The 24,797-nt window shown below is 45.9% G+C and overlaps 1 protein-coding gene across 2 annotated transcripts in view; it reads left to right on the top strand.

Moving 5' to 3' along the window:
* LOC147608961 (alpha,alpha-trehalose-phosphate synthase [UDP-forming] 1-like) overlaps positions 1-24,797 on the top strand; it is a 70,054-nt gene that overhangs the window by 11,308 nt on the left and 33,949 nt on the right. For both annotated transcript variants that reach the window (XM_086788816.1, XM_086788817.1), the window contains exons 5-15: positions 15,128-15,229; positions 15,552-15,702; positions 16,847-16,935; positions 18,192-18,240; positions 18,562-18,662; positions 18,811-18,998; positions 19,105-19,222; positions 19,590-19,769; positions 20,348-20,470; positions 20,586-20,673; positions 20,788-20,918. In XM_086788816.1, coding sequence (XP_086644942.1) covers positions 15,128-15,229; positions 15,552-15,702; positions 16,847-16,935; positions 18,192-18,240; positions 18,562-18,662; positions 18,811-18,998; positions 19,105-19,222; positions 19,590-19,769; positions 20,348-20,470; positions 20,586-20,673; positions 20,788-20,918 — 1,320 coding nt within the window. The remainder of the gene's footprint in view (positions 1-15,127; positions 15,230-15,551; positions 15,703-16,846; positions 16,936-18,191; positions 18,241-18,561; positions 18,663-18,810; positions 18,999-19,104; positions 19,223-19,589; positions 19,770-20,347; positions 20,471-20,585; positions 20,674-20,787; positions 20,919-24,797) is intronic.

The following is a 24,797-nucleotide window of genomic DNA, read 5'->3' as shown; positions in this document are numbered from 1 at the left end:
AGTATGCATACTCTCACGCTCGGACAGAGTGGCAGCACATGGAGGGCAGGATCCATGCGACTTCGCACCAAGACCGATTGTGACTATTCCCCATCTAAACCCGCGCCCAAGACTCTTCGAGTGGAGGGCAGTTCCGATAGTACTGCCTCCCACAGAGATTGATATGAGGATTGTCTCATGGAACATTCAGGGTTTAGGGAGGCCTCAGTGCTTTCAGAGATGAGGCGTCCTTAGAGGAGAGCTTCAGCGAGCTATGGTCAAGGGAGCTATCGACATTCTTTTCCTCCAGGAGCATCACCTTACCGAGGGGCGCACCCGCCGCTACAGGAAGATCTTACTAGGCAAGAGTCAATACTTTTTGGTCTCCATCCAGGGACGCAGGGAGGGGGGGTGTCTTTCTGTCAGTGAGCAACTTTTGCCGTCGGTGACAAGATCAGGAGTCATAGTTCCAAGATGCGCACAGTGGGTTACCATTCCGATTGGTGAGGATAGCGTTGGCTTCCTCAACATTTATGCCCCGAATGCTGCTGCAGGTAGAGCTCTCTTTTTTTTTGGAGCACTGTCCGACAGGTCCTGCCCCACGCTAATTTTTGGTGCACGGGCGGTGACTTCAATATGATAGAGGCAGTTGAGGACAGACTTGGAGATGGCACGGCCACAGTCTCAAGAGCGGAGTACTCTGCCTGGGAGGAGATGATATTGATTCTAAGGAGATAGGACCTTTGGCATCTCCCAGAGTTTGGGCGAACCTTGGGAGTCTTAGCTTCTCTCGATCAGATAGGAGGAGCACTGGCCCCACCCTCTCTCGACTAGACAGGTTTTACGTCGACAAGTGGGCTTGCAGCCGTGGGGGCATGGTTGGTATCTTGGCAGGCACTACTTTTTATTATTTTGTCCCTAGAGGACCCATGGAGGCACGACAGGCATGCAAGCTCCAGGATACCAGATAGCCTCATTCAGGAACCCGAGATCTGCAGCCGGAAGCTGCCGGATTGACTCTTGAGCACTTTGGATAGTGGCCTGGGAGAGATCAATGTTTTCTTACAGGAGGTAGCCCAGAGTAGATTGGAGGGATTTCGAAAGCAAGAGAGGAGTCTGAGGAGGGACCTAGCCTCTTTACACCGTCTTCAAGAGAGTTCCCTAGACAGCCCGTGGATAGAGAGTCAGATTGCTACCACCCGCACGGAGATTTGGTCCATTGAGGAGAGGAGGGTGGAGTACAGATACCATGCCAAGGCTTCATTCTGGACTCACGCCAGTGACAGAGTTACAAGAGATTTCTTTGAGATAGCTCGCCCCGTGTTTTACTACGATCAATCCCTCGCATGTCACATTGGTATCAGAGCGTTACAAGGTGACCAGCCTTAGTTCATCCCTTAAGTCATTCAGTAAAGCATCATGACAGTCGCTTCTGCTCAATTAAACCGAGTTCTCAAGATCTTGCAGGCCATACTTAGGGTTTTCCCCTTAGGCATGCATCAGTAACCCATTCATTTGCATTCTTGCATAGCATATAGGAACTCCAAAAATAAACCAAATCATAAGACTCCAAGACAGACTCCATGAAACCGGCCTTCAGAAAATTTGACGGTCGGTGAAACAAACACTCGCACACAAAACACTTCAACACCTTTGAGGACCTGGAAAAGGAGAGCAAACAGGGGGAGCTAGAGTGCTCCTACAAAAATTACAAGGACACCGATTGGCCCCAAAACGCAGTGGCACCCCTTGCGGTATTTCTTTACTTGATCAAATTTGAGTACAAAGTACAACTTGTAGAATCCTCCATCAATAGGATCCCTTATAGTTTCACCCAGGACTTCCACATAAGTGCTTAGCAAGCCTTACCCCATGTCTTCTTTATCAAGAGCCATTTGCAAAGCCTTAACCCTTGATCTTTGTCTTCAAAAAGCCTTCAAGCTAAGTGTTTGAGGACCTCATACACACTCAAGGCTCAAGACTCGCTAGTCGGCACCTCTCATGGCGCCCTCGCTCTCTTGCAAGTCTACCTTGGTTGTGTCCCATGATCCAAGTCCTACCACCTGCTAGCCAAGACACTTTTCATAGCACCCTTGCTCTCTTCGTAAGGAGATGAAACCGGCTTTCAAGACAGCTTCCATCGTGGCCTTCCCATGAAGTGTTTTCTGAACCAAACACTGTAGCACTCTAGACAAACAGATTTTTGTCTCCATAAAGGCTCACGCTGCAGCCCTCTGTGTGTCTGACCATGAAAGGACTCTGTAGTCTGCCTCTTAGCCACATCTCACCTTCTCAGTCACAGTCCCGAGAGCATAGATCCAGAGAACGCCGAGCAACCTCTCAAGCTCACAAGGCCCGGTGCAACTCTAGCACAAGGTAGATGAAGGCGCATGCGATGATGACGATGCCGGCCTGTTTCACGCTGCAGAAAACCGCCCGCCTGGCTGCTTCCACACACGCAACTGCCACTAGCATGCGGCCTACTCCACGTCTGCCAGCACCCGGCTGGCTCGCTGCTGTGCGCCCATCCCCTGCACCGCCTTCCCAAAACTGAGATACGCCTGCTTTGACTTGCTTTTTGGCGACTGGCTGCTGCCGTGCATCCCAGAAGGGGGGAGCTGCTGTAGGCGGGAGAAGGGGGAGAAAGAGGGGGGGGGGGGAGGGGGGGCACAGGGGGGCGAAGGCAGGGGTAGGGGGAGAGAAGGGGGTGCAGCGGTGTCAGCGGGCAGGAGGGGGAGGGGGAGGGGGAGAAGGTGGGAGCAGGGGGGGCGTAGGCAGGCAGGACATAGGGGGGGGGGAGACGTGTGGCAAAGGGAGGGGGTGGAGGCGCGAGCAGGGTGGGGAAGGGGGAAGGAGAGGGTGGCGCAGGTAGCAACGACTAGTAGGGCTTGACATCCTTTTTTAACCAGCCCTTTTCTTACCCTTGAAAGAATCTGAAAATGGCTTAGATTTGTCTTGTTTTATGTGTAACTTTTCAGCTATAGTAGCCGAATATGTTACCTGCTGAAGAGTTTGGTGGTTTGGATACACTTCAAGACTCTTGTGAATGATTGGATGCAAACTGGACTCGAACTTTCTTTTCTTCTCTTCATCAGAGAGTGTCATGAAAGGGGTAACTTTCAGCAATACCTTCCAATATTTGGCAATGTATGTCTGCAACAACTCCCCATCTTCCTGCTTTAACCAATTCCATTCTTTGCGCGCATTTTTAGCAAAATTTGGCGGTAGGAATTGAGCATAAAACTGAATTTTAAATTCAGCACATCTGCGAGCAGCACTATGATCCAAAAGTTTGGACATCCACCGATCACTAGCTATGTCCTTTAGATGCATACCCACATGCCTCAGTTTAGACTTCTTTGAGAAGTCTTCGTTGCAAAAAGCAATTTCAAATTGCCGAATAAAAGCAAGAGCTTTGGTAATTGCCATCTTTCTAAAGAAATTTTCAAATTTGATGTCCTTATCCCCTGACTTTAGCGTTCTTCTTTGAATGAGATTTGCCACGCGCATGAGTTTTAGAGTTAGGGGATTCATCTCAAGCCCTCTTTCCACTATCTCGTGCGGTACTCGTAGATCAAGTAGAATCAGCACGACAGGAACGCTCTCGACGTGGAACATTATGATAAGAATGAGATATAGCCTCTTTTGAATCACTTGAATCTGCATTTTCCAGGCGAGAAGCCTATCTTCCACCAATGAAGTCCTTGGATACATCCTTTCGTCCTCTCGAATAGGACAAGGCCAATTCATGAGGATCTTTGTATCCCATCTCTGCTGCCATAGCCTCAAAGGCTGCATCATCTAGTGAAATTGTCATCTGTGTACTCAAAACTTTTTGCACATCAGGATCTTTTCTCAAAGATCGCTACTCTGTTGTCTCATCACGATAGCGTCTAACTTGACGCCTCAGGGTGTTGGAGATCATTGTTCACCCTCGCTCTAGATCTATAGCTAGCTCGTGTTTGTAAGGCCCCCTTTATGAGGAGAAGCCATGTTTGAGCAGCTATGCACATCAACCTAGTTTAGACACTAGATGGTGGCCTTTGTGGCGGGATGGTTTTGGCAGGCTTGGCACACGGCTAGGTAGGCTAATGATGCGAGCCAGCCATTGAGGAGTTAAAGGAGACAAGTAGCTGTGCATGGAAGCCATGAAAAGCTAGATAGAACAAATTACAACCTATGGAAGTTGAAAATGAGGACAGCCCTTAACTCCTTCGATTTGCTGGATGTGGTGCTTGGCAACAACGATAAGCTAACAACCACCGAAGATGATGACGTTTGACGCTGAAAATCCAGCTAGGAAGGTGTGAGACTTGAGACAAGCTCAAGTCACAAGAAGCTTTGTAAAGAGGTTGCCTTGCATTCTTCCTCGAGGAAGATCAAGGATCACGACTACCCGACTTCATTTGGTGAGAGAGTCACCAAGGAAGGCGTGCATCAAGGTGTGTCCATTATTTGTCCACAAAGCTCGACAACATGGAGGCCATTCTTGAAAGAAGAAATCAGCCCAAGCTTGTCAGTTTTGGAAAATTCAGCACCATACTCCTTGAGGAGGAGACCAGGTTCAAATTTGAGAGTGATGGAGAGGCAACTCTAAGTGCCAACATGAAGGAAAGAGGTGAAGACTTGAGTACATCCATTCTTATGAACACGAGGCATGTAGCAGAGGAGTGCAGCAAAAAGCATCCACATGTTAAGAGCAGTACCCTGAAGGACAAGTCTATCGATAACGCAACTTCATTGCCAACATGAGTGGAGCTATTTCCAGCTATCAATGAAGGTATGGTGGAATCAGCTTATGTGTTGATGGGCAATGATACATGGATCATTGCGAGTGGTTCTTCACACCACACGACCAGTCATGGAGATTGGTGTTCCTCCCCTTGGCCAACGGGAGACGGAAGCAAGGTGGCTGTCAAGAATGATGCAACATGTCTATTGAAGGGCATAGGTAACATCCCATTTTTTCTCCAAGAGGACTCTAAGCGCTTGTTAGATGTCTTGTATGTTCAAGACGTTGGCAAGAACCTCTTGTCAATCTTGGCTATCACTAGTAGTGACTTGAAGGTGGTCTTCACAAAGGAAGATACGATCATCTTGGATGGCAAAGGCAAGGTACTTGGAGGAGGCATCTACAATAGCAACCTCTACGAGCTGGCGGCTCTCTTCCCTCAGTCTATTGCAGGGAGTAGCAGGTTATGGCATGAGCAATTTGGGTATCTCATTCTTCAAACCAAAGTTTGGGATATCGGTGGATTGACGCCATTGGCTTGCAGCATGAAGATATGCAGGGCTTGCTTGATGGGCAAGCATCACAAGGAAACCTTCCCTCAAGAGATCAGTAAGTCTGAAGTTCCTCTTCAGCTCATGTATGCAATTCTCTATGGGAAGATGAAATTTACAGCATTGGGTGGTTTTTTCTATTAATTGTCTCTGCTCAAAGACTACAATAGAAAGTTTTGGGTTTGTTTCCTCATGGACAGATCACATGCTCTTAAGCAAACTTGGCTCACTCTTGTGAAATTAGAAATAGGCACGACGGTGCTGAGTATTGCAGAGAGGAGAAGGCTTGATTTTAAGAACAGGCAACACATCTTTCTCAGGTATGACAGAGAATGCTTACCACACAGAGAAGATCAACAAATTCAAGCAACCACACCCCCAGCAGCTACGGGGTTGGCTCTCCCTCTGCCGAGAGAAGGGCAGCCGGAAATCCCACATGATGTGGATTCAAATGATGATGTTGAGCATGCAGTGTCACCTTGTAGGGATTGCCCATACCCTAAGTGGCACATGCATCTTGTAGACAGGGCAGCGCCACCAGTCATGGATAAGCTGGTTTCTGACATACGCAGGTCCAGGAGGTTTGAGGAACATGAATATTTGGTTAACTATGCACTTATATTGCAAGTTCATACCAGTGTGGAGTCCACTTCTTTTAATAAGGTTCAAGAAGACCCTCATTGGATGGCAGCCATGCGGTCAGAACATGACTCCATCATGCACAACCGCACATGGTATTTTGTTTGCACACTTCAACAGTGCAATGTAAAAGATACTAGGTGGGTTTACAGGGCTATGTACAACTCTAATAGCACTCAGCAGGAGTACAAAGCCAAGATTGTGGCACAGGTGTCTATGCACACAGATGGGTTAGATTTTGACAGGACCCTTACCCCCAAAACAAGCATAATCACTCTTCAATGGTTTATGCTTTGGCAGCGATAAAGTGGCTTGTGTGCAACATGGATGTTGGATCCACCTTCTTACATAGGGACATCAAGGAGGAGATAAAGCAGCCCAAAGTTTTTGCTATCCCTATTTCAGAAGGCAATGTATGCAGGTTACAGGATGCTTGGTATGGCTCCAAGCAAGCTCCAAAAGCATGGTACCAGTGGATAGTTCTGAGAGAATTCCTTGTTGCTCTTCAGATGCACATTTATATGTTTTTCTAGAGATTGGCAGATGCATGATCATTGTCTTGTAGGTGGTTTACTTGATCATGATAGGTAGTTATGGAAAGAAGACATGTGAGGTGAAGGAGTCTTTCAGCCATGAGTTTGAAATGTCAGGCCTTGGCCTCATGCTTCAATGTGTGGGAGGAGAGAAGTGGCAGCCTTCAGCAGTGACACCTATCGAGATTAGGTTGAAGCTTTCAGTGGAGAATGCTTCATCACTCGTGGATGAGACCTTGTATACAAAGCCAGTGGGGAGCCTTGTTTTTCTGTGTGATGCTACAACAATTACCAGCCTTGCAGTTGATAGTTTAAATAGGTTGTTAAGCCAGCCACAAGAGAAATGTTGGAAGGAAGGGATGCAAGTGCTATGATATGTCTGGGTGACACTATCATTTAGCATCACCTATACTTCATATGAAACTCTTGAAGAGTTTTGCAGTACACAGTGGATAAGGGACATTGATGAGACACGGTCACTACCAGGCTATAGCTTTACATCATGTCCAAGTTGTGTTTCTTAGATCGCTCGAAGCAACCTACGGAGGCCTCTCTTCAACAAAGGCTAAGAACAACGCTCGATGCATACCCTCTTGTGAGGCACTTTGGCTCACATGGATTTTGGAGGATATGAAAGCAACGCGGGAGCAACCGCCGATGGTGCTAGATTGGAAGACCAAGAGTTGCATAGCCATTGTAAAGGATCCAATATTCCATGCCTACACCCAACACATGAAGGTGGAGTATCATCTGGTGTTGAAGCTCACCATATCACAGGAGGTGCATATAGTCTATTACATGCAGACTTGGTGTGGAGTGGCATCAACATTGACTTGGCATTGGGCAGGATACCCATTTCTTTTCGGGTGTCCATTGAGGCTCGCTCTACATTTGAAAGGATATAGCTAGCTCGTGTTTGTAAGGATATAGCTATCTCGTGTTTGTAAGGCCCCCTTTATGAGGAGAAGCCATGTTTGAGCAGCTATGCACTAGATGGTGGCCTTTGTGGCGGGATGGTTTTGGTAGGCCTGGCACACGGCTAGGCAAGCTAATGATGCGAGCCAGCCATTGAGGAGTTAAAGGAACCAAGTAGTTGTGCATTGAAGCTAGGCCCTTGCCTAGACTTACAGGGCCTTGGATGGGCCTTGGATGAGCTGGAGTGAGAAGCTCCATGGGAACCTCCTCTAACTAGCCGGCTAGCAGAAGCAAGCGTGAAGTTTGCATGGGAACCTTCTCCAACTAGAGGGCTAGCATGAAGAAGCTTCCTTTTGAGGTGGCCCCTAGGAAGCTTTCCAAGAAGCTTCTCACCTAGAAGAGGTCAAACTTGTCCACCTCAAAAGGTGACCCCTAGGAAGCTTCCACATGAGGAGGTGGTCCCCAAGGAACTTCTCCTATTGAAAAAGGTGTGGGATTCTCTAGAAGCTTCTCACTTGAGGAGGTTATCACTTAAGGAGGTGCCACCCAAGGAGGGGCCTTATAAAAGGACACCCTAGGCTTCCTCCACCATAAGTTGCAATGTTGTAAGTTGCAAGTGCATGGAGCAAGTTGAGTGCTCATCACTTAGCAATGCCTCTACCTTGTTAGCCACTCTACCTCCTAGCATTTTCTTTTTTTTTCCGGAAAAACGATCCTTCTATTAGTTAATGAGAAAACGCCATAAGGCTACAAAGCTCACCTCGCAAGGAGGGATAAAAAACACAGTGAACACCTGAGCTCCACCCCCGTGGCTGGCCGCTCTCTGGGGGGGGCTACCTAGTAGTACATGTGGGAGGTGAGAAAAGCCAAACTGGAGGCCTATAGTGCCAAGTGACATCCTCGCTCCTCGCGGTGAGGAAAGGGCCGGGCTGCCAAGTGCGGAGGAAAGCCTTGCGGCGCCCTCTCATGCGATCCGAGTCGCCCTGGAGTTTCCCCCAGTGTCCTCTCAAGGTGTGAATGATGTCCACCCAGAGGGCCTATATGACCTCCGCCGGTGGAGTCGCCTGGCGGTCAATGGCCTCCCTGCATCGGGCTCTCCATATGTGCCAAGCCGTCATGCTGCTGATCATCTCCCATCTGTGCCCGACCCCCTCCTGAGGGGCTGCCGAAGAGAAGTCTGGCGTCGGAACCACCGCCATCGCCCTGTCAGAGACCTGGATGGTCGCACTGCCAGGGACGTCCTCATATCCAAGGGCCGGGCCGCTGTCCGTGGCCCAAGCCACCGCACCCCACGTCACCAGCATCTCACCTGGTGAGCCTTCTTGCCCTTTTTGGCTCCCATGACTTGTCCAGCACACCAGCCTCCCAGAAAAGCAATTCATGGGCTTCAAAAATACCTCCCCAGCTTCTTTTAGCAATTCGTGGGATTTAGACTAGGTGTGTTGGTGCCCATGACTAATAATTGGCCTCGGTACATTAATAAAGTCCAGCCCGATGTGAACTCTCTTATAACTTATAAGTTTGTCCGCCCAAACGTTAATGAGTTTGAACCTGCAAGCTGCAACCATAAACTGTAGTAGACAAAGCAATAATAATTAAATAGGGTTGAGTGTGCACACTTACCACTCACTAGGGTCACCAACCCTTCCATGGGTTCACATGCTAGGGTCACTAACTCTTCCATGAGTTCACATACTTACTAGGGTCAACAACCCTTCCATGAGTGAGTCCATCATGCTCCTGGATTCTTCCAAGGCAATATCCAGGAAATCCTTCCGCATGTCACAGCTCTTTGGAGGATTGTGACACAGTCTCTCAGCCTTAGATGTTAGGGTTAGTCCCTTAAGCCACTTGGAGAACAAGCATTTAGCTCATCAAGCATGGTAAAAGTTAGTCCTTTAGATGCATAAAACAAAGCATGTTAGAGCATTTCATGACATGGATGCATGTGCCACCCATTGGGCAGCCAATGGGGCATGATTATATGCCTTAGCATTTAATGCTAGGCAGCATATGGCAACCTAGACCCTTATCAAGCCATCATGGAGGATGTTACACATTTTTCCCAGCATTTATTGCAATCGCCCAGCAACAAATGCTAGTGGCCAGCATTAAATGCTACTCGACCAGCATTAGTTGCTAGTCAAGACAATTAATTAGCATTTATTGCTTCACAACAGTAAGTCGTGGAGTTATATAGCAGGCTGACAGCAGCATGGTTCCACTGACCAACAGCCTAGTGGTATATAAAAGCAGCCCCTCTTCCATTGCATAGATCCATCTCATAAAATAGTCTTTGCTCATAGAACATAGTGCTGATAATAGATATGCATGCATAAATCCAAGCCAAGCACCTGATGCTTTAGTCCAAAGGCAGCCAAGGCTATCCAAAGTGGCTTCAAAGTTGGCTACATACCGCTTGATGGTTTAGCAGATGTCTGGTCTACGATGTCCTTGTGTTTAGCAGTCTCCGTCAGTCAAGTCTCAATAAGTTTGCTGCATTGTAACAGTTCTCCAAAGTAATACAAGCAAGCACTCCTGCTCACGCGGGGGGGGGGGGGGGGGGGGGGGGTTCAATGGGTAAATTGGGACCCAATCTGGTGTTGTCTCTGCTTTCTCTCTCTCTCCAGCTCTACCTCCTGTGTATGAAAGATTGTTTCATGCTCACTTCATAAAGATATAAAGAAGGTCTTGCTGTGTGTTACACGATCTAGCCAGTTGCATGTTGCACAGGATGATTTGGACATGCGTATGGATCATATGGGTGGTGCCCATATGGAGTCCAATGACATGACGACGACTCATTGAGAGTGGTGACTCTTTCGAGTGTCTCAAGATTTAAGGGTGGTGTCTGCATGAATATGGGCCGTACCCATATGGATATTGGCATATGCATGTTGTGTACTGTGAAGGCTGGAAGAGCTTTATGGTGTACAAGATGAAAGATGGGAATTTTTTGGAACAGTAATTTCATGTGTACATTCTACATTAAAACAAGGCTGGACAAGCTATAAGCTGTTCACACAAGTTGATTCAGATTTTTAAAATACGTGGACACTTGAGGGCTGGGTTTGACACTTCGCTGATTATGCATGTGGGGCAACCTGATTGCTCATTTTTGCATGAAGAGCTGTTTTGGGCACGGGGATGGCCAGATATAGCATATATATTTTTGCAGGAGACCTGTTTGGGCTGGGTGCTATTATTTCTGGTCTACATCTTCTGGAACTGATTGATGTGCTGGTTGTTACAGACAAGGCTGGTGGGCATGTTTACTTGCTGTTTTGGAGCTTTTGCATTAGTCTTTCTTCAATTTTTGAGCTGCTGAAGCCGTTTTGGATCTGTATGGACTGTACAGTCCATTTGTCAGTTTGTACATACTCTACGAACTGTTGTATGGACATTCGTACGGTCTGTACAGACTGTGTGGACGTCCACACGGACGGTATAGGGGCATGGTTAGTTAGTACGAAAGGTACGGTACGGTATGGTACGATAAAATACGGTACTAATTGGTACCTTAAAATTTTTTGAGGTACGGTACGATATTAGTACGTTTTTTTTTTTTAAAATACTTCCTAAACTTAAAAATTGTAGACAAGAAGTTACAAAATAGTAGAACCATGAACATAATGTCATCATGCCATTAGAGTACAAAATTGCTACAAAAGGATAGGCCAAAAACTCATGGCATGGGCGACCGCCAACATGCGTACATACATGTAACGCGCGGAAGCTCTGGGTAGTCTTCTTTCAGCCCTAAACACTCTTGAAGACCTCCTGATGCAAAAACGCACCTTGATGCAAAAACGCAGGTAGAGAGAGAGTAGAGAGAGAGAGTGAGAAGTGCTGGAATTTCAGTATATACTATGTACAAAAAAGGTACAAATCTGTACAGCACTTGGCTGCCCTCTTGAAAAGGTGATAAACCCTAATTCTGGCCCCCTATGGGACCCTCCTACTGACTCACACCCCTAGTGGGTGGAATACCTAAGACATTGAGCAAGGGGGCTATTTATAGCCCCTTGGAATAATGATGAACTGGCCGACTGCTGGTCGGCCAGTTACAGCTTCATAAAAGTCCCTTTTAATTCAGCCGACTGGATGTGCTCTTGTCCTTGATGCGCCTGCTGCTGCCACCTCTTCCTGACGTCAGCCGACATGCTTTCTGGTGCAGCCGACAGTCCCTATACTCAGCCGACTGTACCCTGGTTCTTCTCCACATCCAAACTGGCCACTTGTGCTCCAAGTTCTGCTCCATGTCCATCTTCTACTGGTTCATAATCTTTATCTGCTTGCCTCTTCTGGATCTAGCTCTGAGCATGTCCATGGCATCTGTGATGCACATGACATCCCCCTCTGCTAAACTTGATGACGGGAATCCAACCTGTTCTTGGATGACTGTCATCATCCCCATCCTGTTCCGAAGCCCCTCTGTCATCATCCATCCCTGGCAAACCTTTTTCTCTGAAAATCCGTTCTGTTCTCCAAACCACTCTGTCTCTGATGAAGATCTGTGCATCTGGTCTTCCTCTAGTCCACAATCCATTCCTGCCCTGACTCTGAACACCGTCTTGGTCTTCGTTCCTGGAACTGAGTCTGGCACTCTCACATCACCCTTGGAGGATCAACCTCCCTTGGGACCGTTCCCTTAGAACCCATCTGGCTCACGGAACTGACATCCCCATCTGGCACTGTGGAACACCACCAACAAACCTCCTGGGAGTTCTTCCCGATCTGTGTTCTTGTCTTGGGCTTCGAATCCGTGTACTTTCCTGTACCTTGGACCTGTACACCATCATATGGGACTGAATCAGCGTTTAGCGTAGCTGAGCCTGATGCTCTGATACCAATGTAACGCGCGGAAGCTCTGGGTAGTCTTCTTTCAGCCCTAAACACTCTTGAAGACCTCCTGATGCAAAAACGCACCTTGATGCAAAAACGCAGGTAGAGAGAGAGTAGAGAGAGAGAGTGAGAAGTGCTGGAATTTCAGTATATACTATGTACAAAAAAGGTACAAATCTGTACAGCACTTGGCTGCCCTCTTGAAAAGGTGATAAACCCTAATTCTGGCCCCCTATGGGACCCTCCTACTGACTCACACCCCTAGTGGGTGGAATACCTAAGACATTGAGCAAGGGGGCTATTTATAGCCCCTTGGAATAATGATGAACTGGCCGACTGCTGGTCGGCCAGTTACAGCTTCATAAAAGTCCCTTTTAATTCAGCCGACTGGATGTGCTCTTGTCCTTGATGCGCCTGCTGCTGCCACCTCTTCCTGACGTCAGCCGACATGCTTTCTGGTGCAGCCGACAGTCCCTATACTCAGCCGACTGTACCCTGGTTCTTCTCCACATCCAAACTGGCCACTTGTGCTCCAAGTTCTGCTCCATGTCCATCTTCTACTGGTTCATAATCTTTATCTGCTTGCCTCTTCTGGATCTAGCTCTGAGCATGTCCATGGCATCTGTGATGCACATGACAATACATGATACTACATACTACAATACATCATCGATGGGCTAGAAGGAGATAGATGCCCAATGCCTAGAGAGCTATAACATATCAAAAGTCTACATCATCACCAACATCTGCATGATCATCAACATGATCACTACTAGAGTGTCCATCAAGAGAGTTCTCTGAAGAGGACTCTTCGAAGGTGGACGAGACATTCTGGGGATCATTCTCGCTAAGTAGGTTGCCATCATCATCAAACAAGGGCTCTCTAGGCAGTGGGGTATCATCATGAGGGGGCAATGGAATATCATCATGAAGGCGGGGATTGGAGCTCGAGGATCCCCGCCTCACATATGTGCGAAGGCCACCCTTTGCCGATGCCGAAGGCGGAGGCCTATGAACTCCAACTGCTCGGGCCCCCGTCCATGCTGACTCCTGGTGCTGCGAGTATCTGCTGCCACAAGCTCACTATAGAGCTCCATGAAGATTGCCTCGTCCTCCTCATCAGGCAATATGATCGCTTGCCTAATATGGCAATGGCAAGTGCACACGCTGACAAACAGCTCCCTATAGGCTGCAAATGGCGATGAATGGCTCTCTAGAAGACTGAAATTGCTCCACGCAAGAGCAGCAGCAACAACAACAACAACAACGACGACGACGACAAAAAAAAAAAAAATAATTTAAAAAAAATCGTACGGTATCGTACGAATCCGTATGGTACCGTACCGTACAGCAAGTACGTACGATTTCAGTCGTACGACGTACGGAACTAAGCCTGTATAGGGGAGATGGCTTGATTGTGGTTTCGCCGATTTGATCTGGTCAAGAGTGGCTTGTCTTTTGCAAGACTTGGAGTCCTCTTAGTTGTGGGCAACTGATTAGAAGCTGAGTGTTGTAAATCTCCTAAATTGATAATGTGTTTACATGTTAATCTTGGATCATGACGTATGTGCATGTTTATCTTGGATTGAGGTTTTAGGGATGGTGTCCTTGAGATTTTGGCCTGGGCATGTGTATGGATCATATGGGTGGTGGCCATATTGAGTCCAAGGACATGACAGGATGCTTCGGACATGTGTATGGAATCTGGATCATATGGGTGGTATGGAGCCCAATGACACGACGACAGGACTCATTGAGAGTGGTGATTCTTTTGAGTGTCTCGGAATTCAAGGGTGGTGCCCGTATGGACTTGGGCGGTGCTCGTATGAACATGGGCTGTGCCCGTATGGATACGAGTGTGTACCACCTAGGAGTACCAGACACCTCCGTGGATCAACATCCAACATGGAGTTTCAGATGCAGCCGTGGATCAACATCCAACACGGAGCATCACCGACTTTTGCGGGTACCTCATGCAAAAGTGTCAAAAAGTTGGTAAAATACGGCTGTCCCAACATCTAGGGTGTAGCCAGATAGTGTTTGACTCAAGGTCTAGACCGAGAAGTTTTTAAACTTCTCCTCTCTCTCGTACTAGTGAGGAGGCCTCTTTGTACAATAAGTACAAGATTTACATCAGTTTGGCCATCATGAAAGAGTGTATGATGAATCCAATACTCACAAGGCACAATATCCAAAGTCAAGGATCACCCTGACTAGTCTTCCCATAAATTTACCTTACTCTGGTAATGTGCCATGCTCAAACATCCAAGAAATTCCAGTATCTTGATGTCTTACAAATTGGTAACTATAGCTTGCAGGGTTTTCTGAGGTTAGCTATGCAAGTAGCATAGAGCCATCCCAATCTAAAGACTTAGAAGCATCAGGAGTCATGATGGGAGTTCATTAGTGCCATTTGGACAGACCTAATTAGCACATTTCATGATAGCTGGGAATGCCCTCATGTCAATTCAAGGGTCGTGTAGGAATGGAGGGCAGCTTCCTTAGGCACATGGTCCTTTCAGTCTGATGGTGCAGATGGTATCAAATGGTGCTGCATGCCACTGGCGTGGTTCTTCTCCCTCCTTCGCCTTATGTGGTCCCCCTTCCAAGAGTGGCTGGCCATGGAGGCACCCCCTTCCCGCTTTTCCTCCCCTCTCCGGAGGTTATGGTACGGTGCCCCTCCAGAGGTTAATGGTGGTGAACATAGGCTTTATACTTACTCTCCTCTCCGTTGAATTAATTTATTGAATTTTGATTTCTAGGAAGTAGGGGTCCCAATTAGTTTGTGTTCAGTTGCTTTTTGATGTGCTTGCTCTTTTTTTTTTTTTTGGGATTCCTGAGGGCCTTTAGGAGGTATTTATTGTTCCCGATGAATTAAGGCTTCTTTGGCTTCATACTGTTCATAATCAGATGCTTCTTTAATGTCCTTACAGTTTCCTATTGGAATTGATCCTGAAAGGTTCACCAAAGCTCTTGAGAGGCCTGATGTGAAAAGCTACATTGAAGAGCTGCAGCAGAAATTTGCCGGTCGAAAGGTAGTTTTTTTTGGGGGAATAATAGAGTTTGCTTTGTAAAATAGTTGTGTTTGGAGGCATCCTTTCTTTATGAGAGTGAGAAAGAAAGAAAGTAATAAAAGTGTCTACAAAAGACCCTAAGGGTCTATAAGACCATTGAGAGAGAGAGAGAGAGAGTTGTATTAACGTCTTCAAAAGGCCAAAATGACCTATGAGACCAAAATGTTACATCATGCCCATGGAATACATCATCATGGTAAGAAGAAGGTATTCAGATGTTATTTTGTGTACTGGTTTGATTGGCCTTGCGGCATTTCATACTGATCTGGAGCTTTGCGTTCAGGTGATGCTTGGTGTAGATCGGCTCGATATTATAAAAGGGATTCCTCAGAAGCTTCTTGCATTTGAGAAATTCCTTGATGAGAATGCCAAGTGGAGAGACAAGGTGCTGCTGGTGCAAATTGCGGTTCCAACTCGGACGGACGTTCATGATTGTACGTTTTATGTGCTGTGTTTGCACAGTGCTGTAAAATGATCTCCCCATATAGGTAGGTTGTCCTTATATTTTGTGTCAAAGTGTTTGGGTCAAGCGTGGAAGGCCATCATTTGGTCAATATGAAAGGACTTCCAGAGGCCTTTAGTTTTACCTCTGATGGGGAAGGGTGCCTCTGTTGCATGCCCTTCATGTAAGCTTCACAAATCTCTTATCTTTGAATGAGCTCATCCCTCTGCATCCCAGCAAGAGTAGTGACTCACAAGGCTCATGCCTTGGCTTGCTAATCTATGCATCGGCTCATGCTAAGGAAAGCGAAGCTTGATGTTATCATCACATGCGGCTCCAAGCTTTGCTTGTGCACTGGGCCCCACAGAGCAAGCTTTATGAAACGTGAATGGTTTTGATCTAAACCTCAAGAGATGTTTTGATCCATTGACTATACCTTCTCCGTAGTTGAGCAGATATAGTGTTTGTGCCTGTGCGACAACAATAAGAGAGAGTCATGTGCAAAGCAAGGGATACCATGTAAGAAAAAAGACGAGTTCTGTCTTATTTCACGCTGGTTGCAGGTGCTGTAGTTGTGAAGAGGTTAGGATTGTCTGCACCTTTGACTTCCAGAGCAGGTAAAATTCCATTGAGCTTGTCCTCATTGCCAAAATTGAAGAAGAAATGGTTCTGAGCTCTTCTTCAGATTTGGTTCAAGACAACAAGGGGGGCTGGGCTGCACTAAATGCATAGTGGAAGATGGAGAGGATAGATGTGGAAGGGTGGGGTAGGCCAGTGGCCAACCAGTCTGGGCAGCCATCTGCAGGGTGGTTACATACACTTGTTGCTCATCAGCATGATCTAGTCAGTTGGCTGATTGTCAGCAGGGGTGACCGCCTTGAGGGCACCTTGAGCGGCCCGATACTACTGCTGCTACTCCTTTCCAAGCTGTTGCCAGGCCAGCCTTCTCACTAATCCATGAGTTTCTTTCTTGCTAGTGCTCTATTCAATATTTTGCATGTTGACCAAAATTTAAGATGACAAGCGCCATTTAACGAGGGCTATGATTCTGTGTTCCAGTATTGGCTAGTTGATAAAGTGTGATTGCGAAGAGGCTCAGTTCAACTGATTGTTTTACTTCATATGACTGGGAACAGATCAACGCCTTACAAGTCAAGTCCATGAGATTGTGGGGAGAATCAATGGCCGATTTGGAACCCTTACAACTGTGCCCATCCATCATCTTGTAAGTATCAGTGGCCCCTTCTGCCTCTTTTGCATTATCACAATGGCCTGTTTGTATCATCGTTCATGATGGTCTGGATGTGATGTGAATGGTGCATTTCTTGCGTCTTGTTTAGTCACTTTTAAACACACACCACCCACGCTCAAAGGCAAAGGGGCAGGGTGGGGTATATCAATATAGTTGCACCATGTACTTTTGACTTATACATTTTCATAGCACAAAAATAAATTTTATAATGAGAATGCTTCAATGAAATCCATGCCTCATCCTTTTTTGTGAGAATTCATTCTTAAAGCACTTTCCATCAGAAGCTCTTACTAATGCAGGCCACGATTGACATTTCTGCCACCTTTTCCATGAACCTAGCAAGGCTTCCTGATGTTATCTCATGCCAGTAGGGTCATAAGATGAGATTGAGAAAGAGAAAATTATCCAGTAGAAAGTTGTGCAGTATGGACCAAAATGTGCTAGAAGGGTGTCTCCACGTAAGTAAATGGAAGGCTTGTATCTTGTACATAACTTCTGAAACGAATGAATAATATGGGTTTTATAGTATTTTCAAAAGTTACGATTCTGGTGAGGTTTTGTATGCCCCCATAGGCGTGACATGTATATTTTAAGTGCGAAGGGGTTGCGTCTTATCAATTACAGTTGTGAAAAGGGTTGGTAATAGCCTTATTGATATGCTTTAAACTTTAGAAAGGAGTTTAGAAACTTTATATGGGTGTAGTTTATAAATTTTTAAGGAGGGTTTCATGTATAAGTGGGTAGAGTTTTGAAAGTATAGAATGTGAAAGTGGCCTACCAACGTCTGCAGTTCACAGGGGGCTTTGTGGGCACTTATGAGTACAGTCAATACAGTTCACATGCACGAGAGGAGTGGATTGGATCTAGGATACAGTTATCCAAGTGAACTGTGACATATGAAGAAAGAGGAAAATCTTAAGGGCTGTATCGGCATCTTTTTTATTTGACACTTCATTTGACTTTCTTTGCATTTGGACTTTTGCTAATTATCTGACACTTTTGGAAACTTGGGTCCATTGAGCATGCTTGGGTGTGGGGTGCCAAACAATTTGTGAAGAAGGTTAATTGCTGCCTATGGGAGTCTTCACCTTACTTTTTGTTTTGTATGTGCAAGAGAAAGGGTCTTAACGACGAATGCTATGCTTGTAAGCATTCTGATCCCATAGGAAGAATCTGTTTTAGTCCTGGGCTGCACTGCTTACAGATTTCCTTGTCATGTGGCATCACAGGACCGGTCACTTGACTTTCACAGATTGTGTGCACTTTATGCAGTCACAGGTTCTTCCCAAATTCCCTTTTTCCATTTCTCGTAATTACCTTTAAACCACACATGTGCTGCTTGTGATTTTCTTTCTATAAAGCTACATCAAGATTGATGTGGGAGAGAGGTTTAACTCTCTAGGACACCTTGAAGACTATTGAGCACCAGTATTGTCACGTGCTCATGGTTGGGCTGCCAATTAGCTTTGATAGGCGCCTTTAGCTGGGTGCCCTACCCGCGACCTTAATGCATGTGTGGTGCTCGATTAGTTTGATCTCTTCTTTTAGCAATTTATAATGATCCTTATGTTCCAAATGTGATTTTTGGGTGTTTGTCAGACGTGGCTCTCGTTACATCTTTACGGGATGGAATGAACCTTGTGAGTTATGAATTCGTGGCCTGCCAAAATATGAAAAAGGGTGTCCTCATCTTGAGTGAGGTACATATGGTGAAAGGGTTGTCATCCAGTTCTCTGCTTACTAGAATATAGGCTTCTCAACCTGCTGGGATGAATCTTATAGCATATCTAGAATTTTTGGTATCTCTGGTGTAACGCACAGGAGTTTGTGCATTTTCTTATCTTTCAGCTAGCTGGTGCAGCACAGTCACTAGGTGCTGGTGCTATACTTGTAAATCCTTGGAACGTAAGCGATGTTGCTGTTGCAATAAAGGATGCTTTAGATATGTCAGAAATAGATAGAGAGGAGTGTCATCGCCACAACTTTGAGCATGTGACCACACATACAGCCCAGGTCTGGGCGGACACATTTGTCAGGTAAGCATCTTTTGAAGGTTGCGTGTCGATTTGGTTTAGCTTGCTAAAATGGTTTCATATGGGAGAAGTATCATACACTGTCTAACTTCCATAATTTTGGTAGCAGTGAGCTGAATGATACGATTGTAGAGGCAGAGCTGCGAACTTTGCGCATTCCTCCTGACCTGCCTGTGGAAGAAGCTGTTACAAAATATAAACATGCAAGAAACCGTTTGCTTATCCTGGTCAGTCTCATGTTAGCTTTATGATTTTCTGGCGTCCTTTTGCTCTAATATTGTCATACACAGATAATGTGTCAACGTCGTCCATTGACCGACGTCTTCTGTCTGCATGGTGGCCGCTGCTTTTGACAGGCACTGGCCACCAGCTTTTCATAAGCACTGGTGGCCAACACTCTTTGTTGAGTGCCGGTGGGTGGTGCTTAATCACACCAGTGGCTGCCGTCCTGACATTTTCACTTAAAAATTGCCTCTCTCAAATTGTGCCGGTATCAGGATGATGTGTGGTGGTGTGTCAGCGCTTACATGTTTAACACAAGATTGTACTTGCTGCCTGTGTTCTTACTGATATATTAAACCTTTTTCGTTTCAGGGATTTAATGCTACAATGACTACTCAAGTAGACGGACCTGGGAGGAGAGGCCCGGAGCAGATCAGAGAGATGAAGCTGCGATTGCACCCTCACCTGCAGGATGTTTTTGGGGTTCTTTGCAAGGATCCAAAGACAACCATAGTTATCTTGAGTGGCAGTGAAAGAAGCGTTCTGGATGAGGTGAATTGCCATTATTAGTTCAGTCCATTTTGATGACGATCTGTGTGCCATTATTAGTTCAGTCCATTATTAGTTCAATTTCTTGATGACAATCTGTGTTCATTCTCATGTCCTATAACCATGCATGCCTCCTGTTGGAGCCAGATGTGCATTTTAGCCCCAAGCAGATGCTTAAATACCTGAGCTATGAGATGAACAGGAAGGGGATACTATTCCTTCTCCTGGAAGTAAGAGAGATATAGGTGGGAGAAGCTGAAATGTTATGAGTGAAACATTAATTGGGATAAGCTCTCCAACGTGGGATTTACCCCAATGGCATAGATCGAATAATGGCACTTTTTGTTAACTCTGTCACAAAGTGGAAGTTGTTCCTCTTCACTTGGATTCTTCGGGGAACTACTGTGATGTTTGGATTGTGAGGATGGGGCAGAGCTTATTTGTATGCCGCAGTTTTGGGCCACTCTCTGATAGCATCTAAGAGAAACTAATGCATCAGAGCTCAGCATAGCTTAATTTAGCTTTTATATCAAGTGTAGTTAACACTTGGAAAGGATTGACCGAGTAATTTCTTGTGGCAGGCGTTTGCAAAGTTTGATCTGTGGCTGGCTGCTGAGAATGGAATGTTTCTTCGATACACCCGTGGTGATTGGAAAACCACTATGCCTGAGCATTTAAACATGGATTGGATGGACAGTGTGCAGGTTTGTTACTGTCTTCTTTCCCCTGGAGCCGCCAACCGGCCCTCTTTCAATCATTTTTTGCAGCTTCATACACCTTGTGCTCACTTTTTGGCCATTTCACATTCTCTTTTCACAGCTTGTTTTTGACTATTTTCGTGAAAGGACACCACGTTCTTATGTGGAAACTCGAGAAACATCCTTGCTTTGGAACTATAAATATGCAGGTGTGCACCTTTGTCAAAGAACATTGTCATTTGCACTTAATTGAAGTTCTGTAATTTGTTAATAACTGGTTTGAGATTATTATCTGAACTAAGGGTTGTTCATGGTTTGTCTAGACATTGAATTTGGCAAAGTACAGGCGAGGGACATGTTGCAACACCTGTGGACTGGTCCAATCTCAAATGCCGCTGTTGATGTTGTTCAAGGTGGAAGGTCTGTGGAAGTTCGCCCAGTTGGTGTCTCAAAGGTAGCTCATGAGTCATGATCCGGATGTTGCCATTTTGTGCCATTCAGTGGAATTGATTGAATTTAAAATTCGACATGGTTATATATATATATATATATATATATATATATATATATCTATATATATATAGATTTAGCGCCATTCACTAAACTCTATGGTTAATGATATATGCAAATCGATAGTTCCCGTCTAAAAAAAAAAATCAGTAAGATAGCTAAGAGCATGAAGATAGATCCAGGCGGGGTATGTGAGAGAAATTAATGTGCCGCTCGTATTTTTCTTTGTCTGGAACCCCGTACCCCTATAGTAATAGGAGATTCAAGGATAGGTCCCCCGCTTTGTCGCCCTACGAAGGGAAGGCCTTCTCCAACCAAGAGTCACCCCTTCATGAAAATATTGCACCGCTAGCGATTAGCGCAATATATATATATATATATATATATATATATATATATATAGAGAGAGAGAGAGAGAGAGAGAGAGAGAGAGAGAGAGAGAGAGAGAGAGAGAGAGAGAGAGAGAGAGAGAGAGAGAGTTAACGTCTACAAAAGACTGAATGGGTCTATGAGACCAACTTGTGTTACAAAAGTTTCTCCGGTGGAGGGTTGTGATGCTTTGGGTTGGGGACGTCTGGCATGCAAACTAGATGGATTGCTGTTATAGAGGACCCCTATAGGGCAGAGGACCAGACTGCTAGTCCGGGCAGTGGACTCTGATGTGGACGCATGATGAATGAAGAAATCTGTAATGACCCTTTGAGAAATATCATGTCGGGTCTGCCTCTTGGCATGCTGTCTCAACAGTGCATCCCTATGACATCTGAGCTCCGGTAAGTACGTGCCAAGGCATCTCTGATCATCAAACTGCATCACCTAGGAGAGTGGACCAAACCCCTCATGGAAGAGGCAGTGGAATCCCCCTCCCCATATCTCATAGCAGGCCGGGCAGCTAAGCATGTAGTGCGTGCCGCATCCTAGGAGCCGAGGTGAAGGGCCGGCTTTTTGACAGACTCGTATGCATCCCCACTCTGGGCACCAGGCTTATCGGTGGCGTATTGGCAGCGCATAGAGCATCCACAGCTTTTTTTTCTATCCAGATTGATACCCAGCAAACCCTGTCCCTCACCATATCATTCGAGCTGAGTTTGCTACAGCACCTATGGTGGTAGAGCCCTTATTCCAGACTGTCATGTGCATGCACATGGACATGCTTAATCCAAGGCTAACCCCTGATTTGCAGCAGATAGAACATCAGGATTAGCTGCAGTAGGTAGCAGCTGTCACAAGCATGAGGAGGCCTGTGTGGACCAGGGCCCTGTCGGCCAGTAGTTCAGCATTCTTCTGATGGAGTTGGCAGTATATAGATTTACTGGTGTCCATGGAACTGGCCGACCAATAGCGAGCCAGTTGTTTATTCCTCCTAAAGCCTATAAAAGGCAACACCAAGAATCATTGTCGTTATCTCTCTCCCCCTATGGAGCTCGGTCTAGATGGGGTTGCTAAAGGCAGCCAGAATGATGTACCTTTTTGTCCTATATGAATTTAGTGAATATACAGCCATCTCTCTCTCTCTCTCTCTCTCTCTCTCTCTCTCTCTCTCTCCCCCTATTTTGTGTCTATGTTGATTGTTCTTGCATCAAGGGTTCGTATGCATTGCTTAGTGCTGAAAGAAGACTACCCAGAGTTTCCGCATGCCACAATGGTATCAGAGCACCAGGCCCAGCTATGCTAAGTTCTGTTGGTGTCCCAGCAGAAGTGCACAGGTCCAAGGAGAGTAACTCAGCATGTGTCAAGACCCCCATAAACTGGTTGGTCTCAAGCAAACCCAAGGGAGGGTTTCATGAGAGTTGGTAGCCAGTTGGGGCTGCCCAAGAAGGCTTTTATGGAGCACTCCAAGGGATGATGATCATCCAAGGGGGTGAAGCCAAGGGTACCACCATGATCAATTTCAAGAAGAAGGAAGGAGTCATGTTTGTGTTTAGGGACAGGGCAAGAAGGCAAGGGGACAAAGTGGAACAGATGTACAAATCTCTACATCAGATTTGGAGTGGAATCAGAGATACGGCAATGTTTTCAGTGAAAAGGTTGCTAGGAAGGGAAGGATGACAAGTTTGGATGTGGAGACAAAGGGATGATGATAGTCATCTAGGGTCAAAGGTTGGAATCCTGTCATCAAGTTTAGTAGAAGGGAATGACATGTTCATGCACGTGGACATGCTTAATCTAAGGCTAATCCCTAATTTGCAGCAGATAAAACATCAAGATTAGCTGTAGTAGCAGCCATCATAGGCATGAGGAGGCCAATGTGTGGACTAGAACCCTGTCGGCTAGGAGTTCAACATTCTTTTGATGGACTCGGCAATATATAGATTTATTGGTGTCCATGTAACTGGCTGACCAGCAGTCGGCCAATTGTTTATTCCTCCTAAAGCCTATGAAAGGCAATACCAAGAATCATTGTGGTTATCTCTCTCCCCTATGGAGTTAGGTCTAGATTAGGACTTTTGGGGTTGCTAAAGGCAGCCAGAATGATGCAACTTTTTGTACTATATGAATATACTGAATATACATCCATCTGTCTCTCTCTGTGTATGTTGATTGTTGTTGCATCAAGTGTTCCTATGTAGTGCTTAGGGCTGAAAGAAGACTATCAAGAGCTTCCGCACACAGACGGCGATGGATTCGTCACGGTTACCATACGTGGCACTACAATCTTCTTGGGGGATAGCAGAGAGAGGGGTGCATCCATCTTGGTATGCTTCTGTCCTCACATGGTTCACCACACACGGGCTACTGATGAGCTGACTACCCCCATTTTAGTATGACCTAGACTCCCCCTACACCAGGCTCACACGTGGATAGGAACTGGGTAGTTTGATATGACTTGCTACTGTTACACATTCGAGATACATGGATTACCCCAGGGGAGCCCTTACCACCCAAGATGCAGTACTACAGTTGTTGAGTCTCGTCCAAGGCTGACCAAGGATCATCTGACATGGAATACACCTAGAAGTAAGGCTTTAGGCTCACCTCCCAGCCGTAGAGTCCGTCCGAACTCACCCCTGAGCCGGAGGCCATAGTTACACCCTAAGTAGAGCTCCCCCCCGCAATAAGACTTGGCGTCCCATACCACCAAGCCACACCCTGTAGGTGTCTTGGTGGTGAGCAATCTTGTTAGGCCTTAGGCTACGAGTCAGACTAGACGATTGTGTCCTAGAACTATGCCTTATAGGCGCTTGGGCCCTAAACTTAGCCTTGCTTTTATTATGAGTGATTTCCCATAGTTCTTTTAAATAACTATGCCTCCTATTTAAAGCCTTTCTTCACTTAGTGTGAAGTCGTCCCCTAGCCAGGCATTAACCCACCCTAGGCTAGGTGCTTGGTGTGGTCGTAACATACTTTCCCCCTTCAGGACCATTGATGTCCTCAACAATGAACTTGAAAAACTGGGCCTTCAAATTTCCAATGGATTCCCATGTAGCTTCTCTCTTAGATATTCCCCTCCACTTAATCATGTACTCATCATAAGAATTTCGTCTTCAAATTTCCAATGGATTCCCATGTAGCTTCTCTCTTAGATCTTCCCCTTCACTTAATCATATACTCATCATAAGAATTTCGTCTTGAATGTTTAGTACGTTGATTAAGAACCATTTCTGGCTCCTCAAGAATATATTCAATTTTTGGCTCCTCAGGAATATATTCAATTTTCTCTTATCGGATTAGTTCTTGCAAAGGAACCATCTCATCCTAGTCACCTAGCTTCTCATTCAGTCTAGAGACATGAAAGATTGGATGAACTATAACACATGAAAGATTGGGGAAGTTCTAAGCGATAAGCAACACCACGAATCTTCTTGTGTGATCGTGAACAATC

This window comes from Cibotium barometz, chromosome 52 (assembly GCF_041138505.1).
Source record: "Cibotium barometz isolate CiBa-2024 chromosome 52, ASM4113850v1, whole genome shotgun sequence".
In the NCBI taxonomy this organism is placed as follows: Eukaryota; Viridiplantae; Streptophyta; class Polypodiopsida; order Cyatheales; family Cibotiaceae; genus Cibotium; species Cibotium barometz.
The sequence above is the reverse complement of the archived record's forward strand: the minus strand, read 5'-3'. Positions and strand labels throughout refer to the sequence as shown.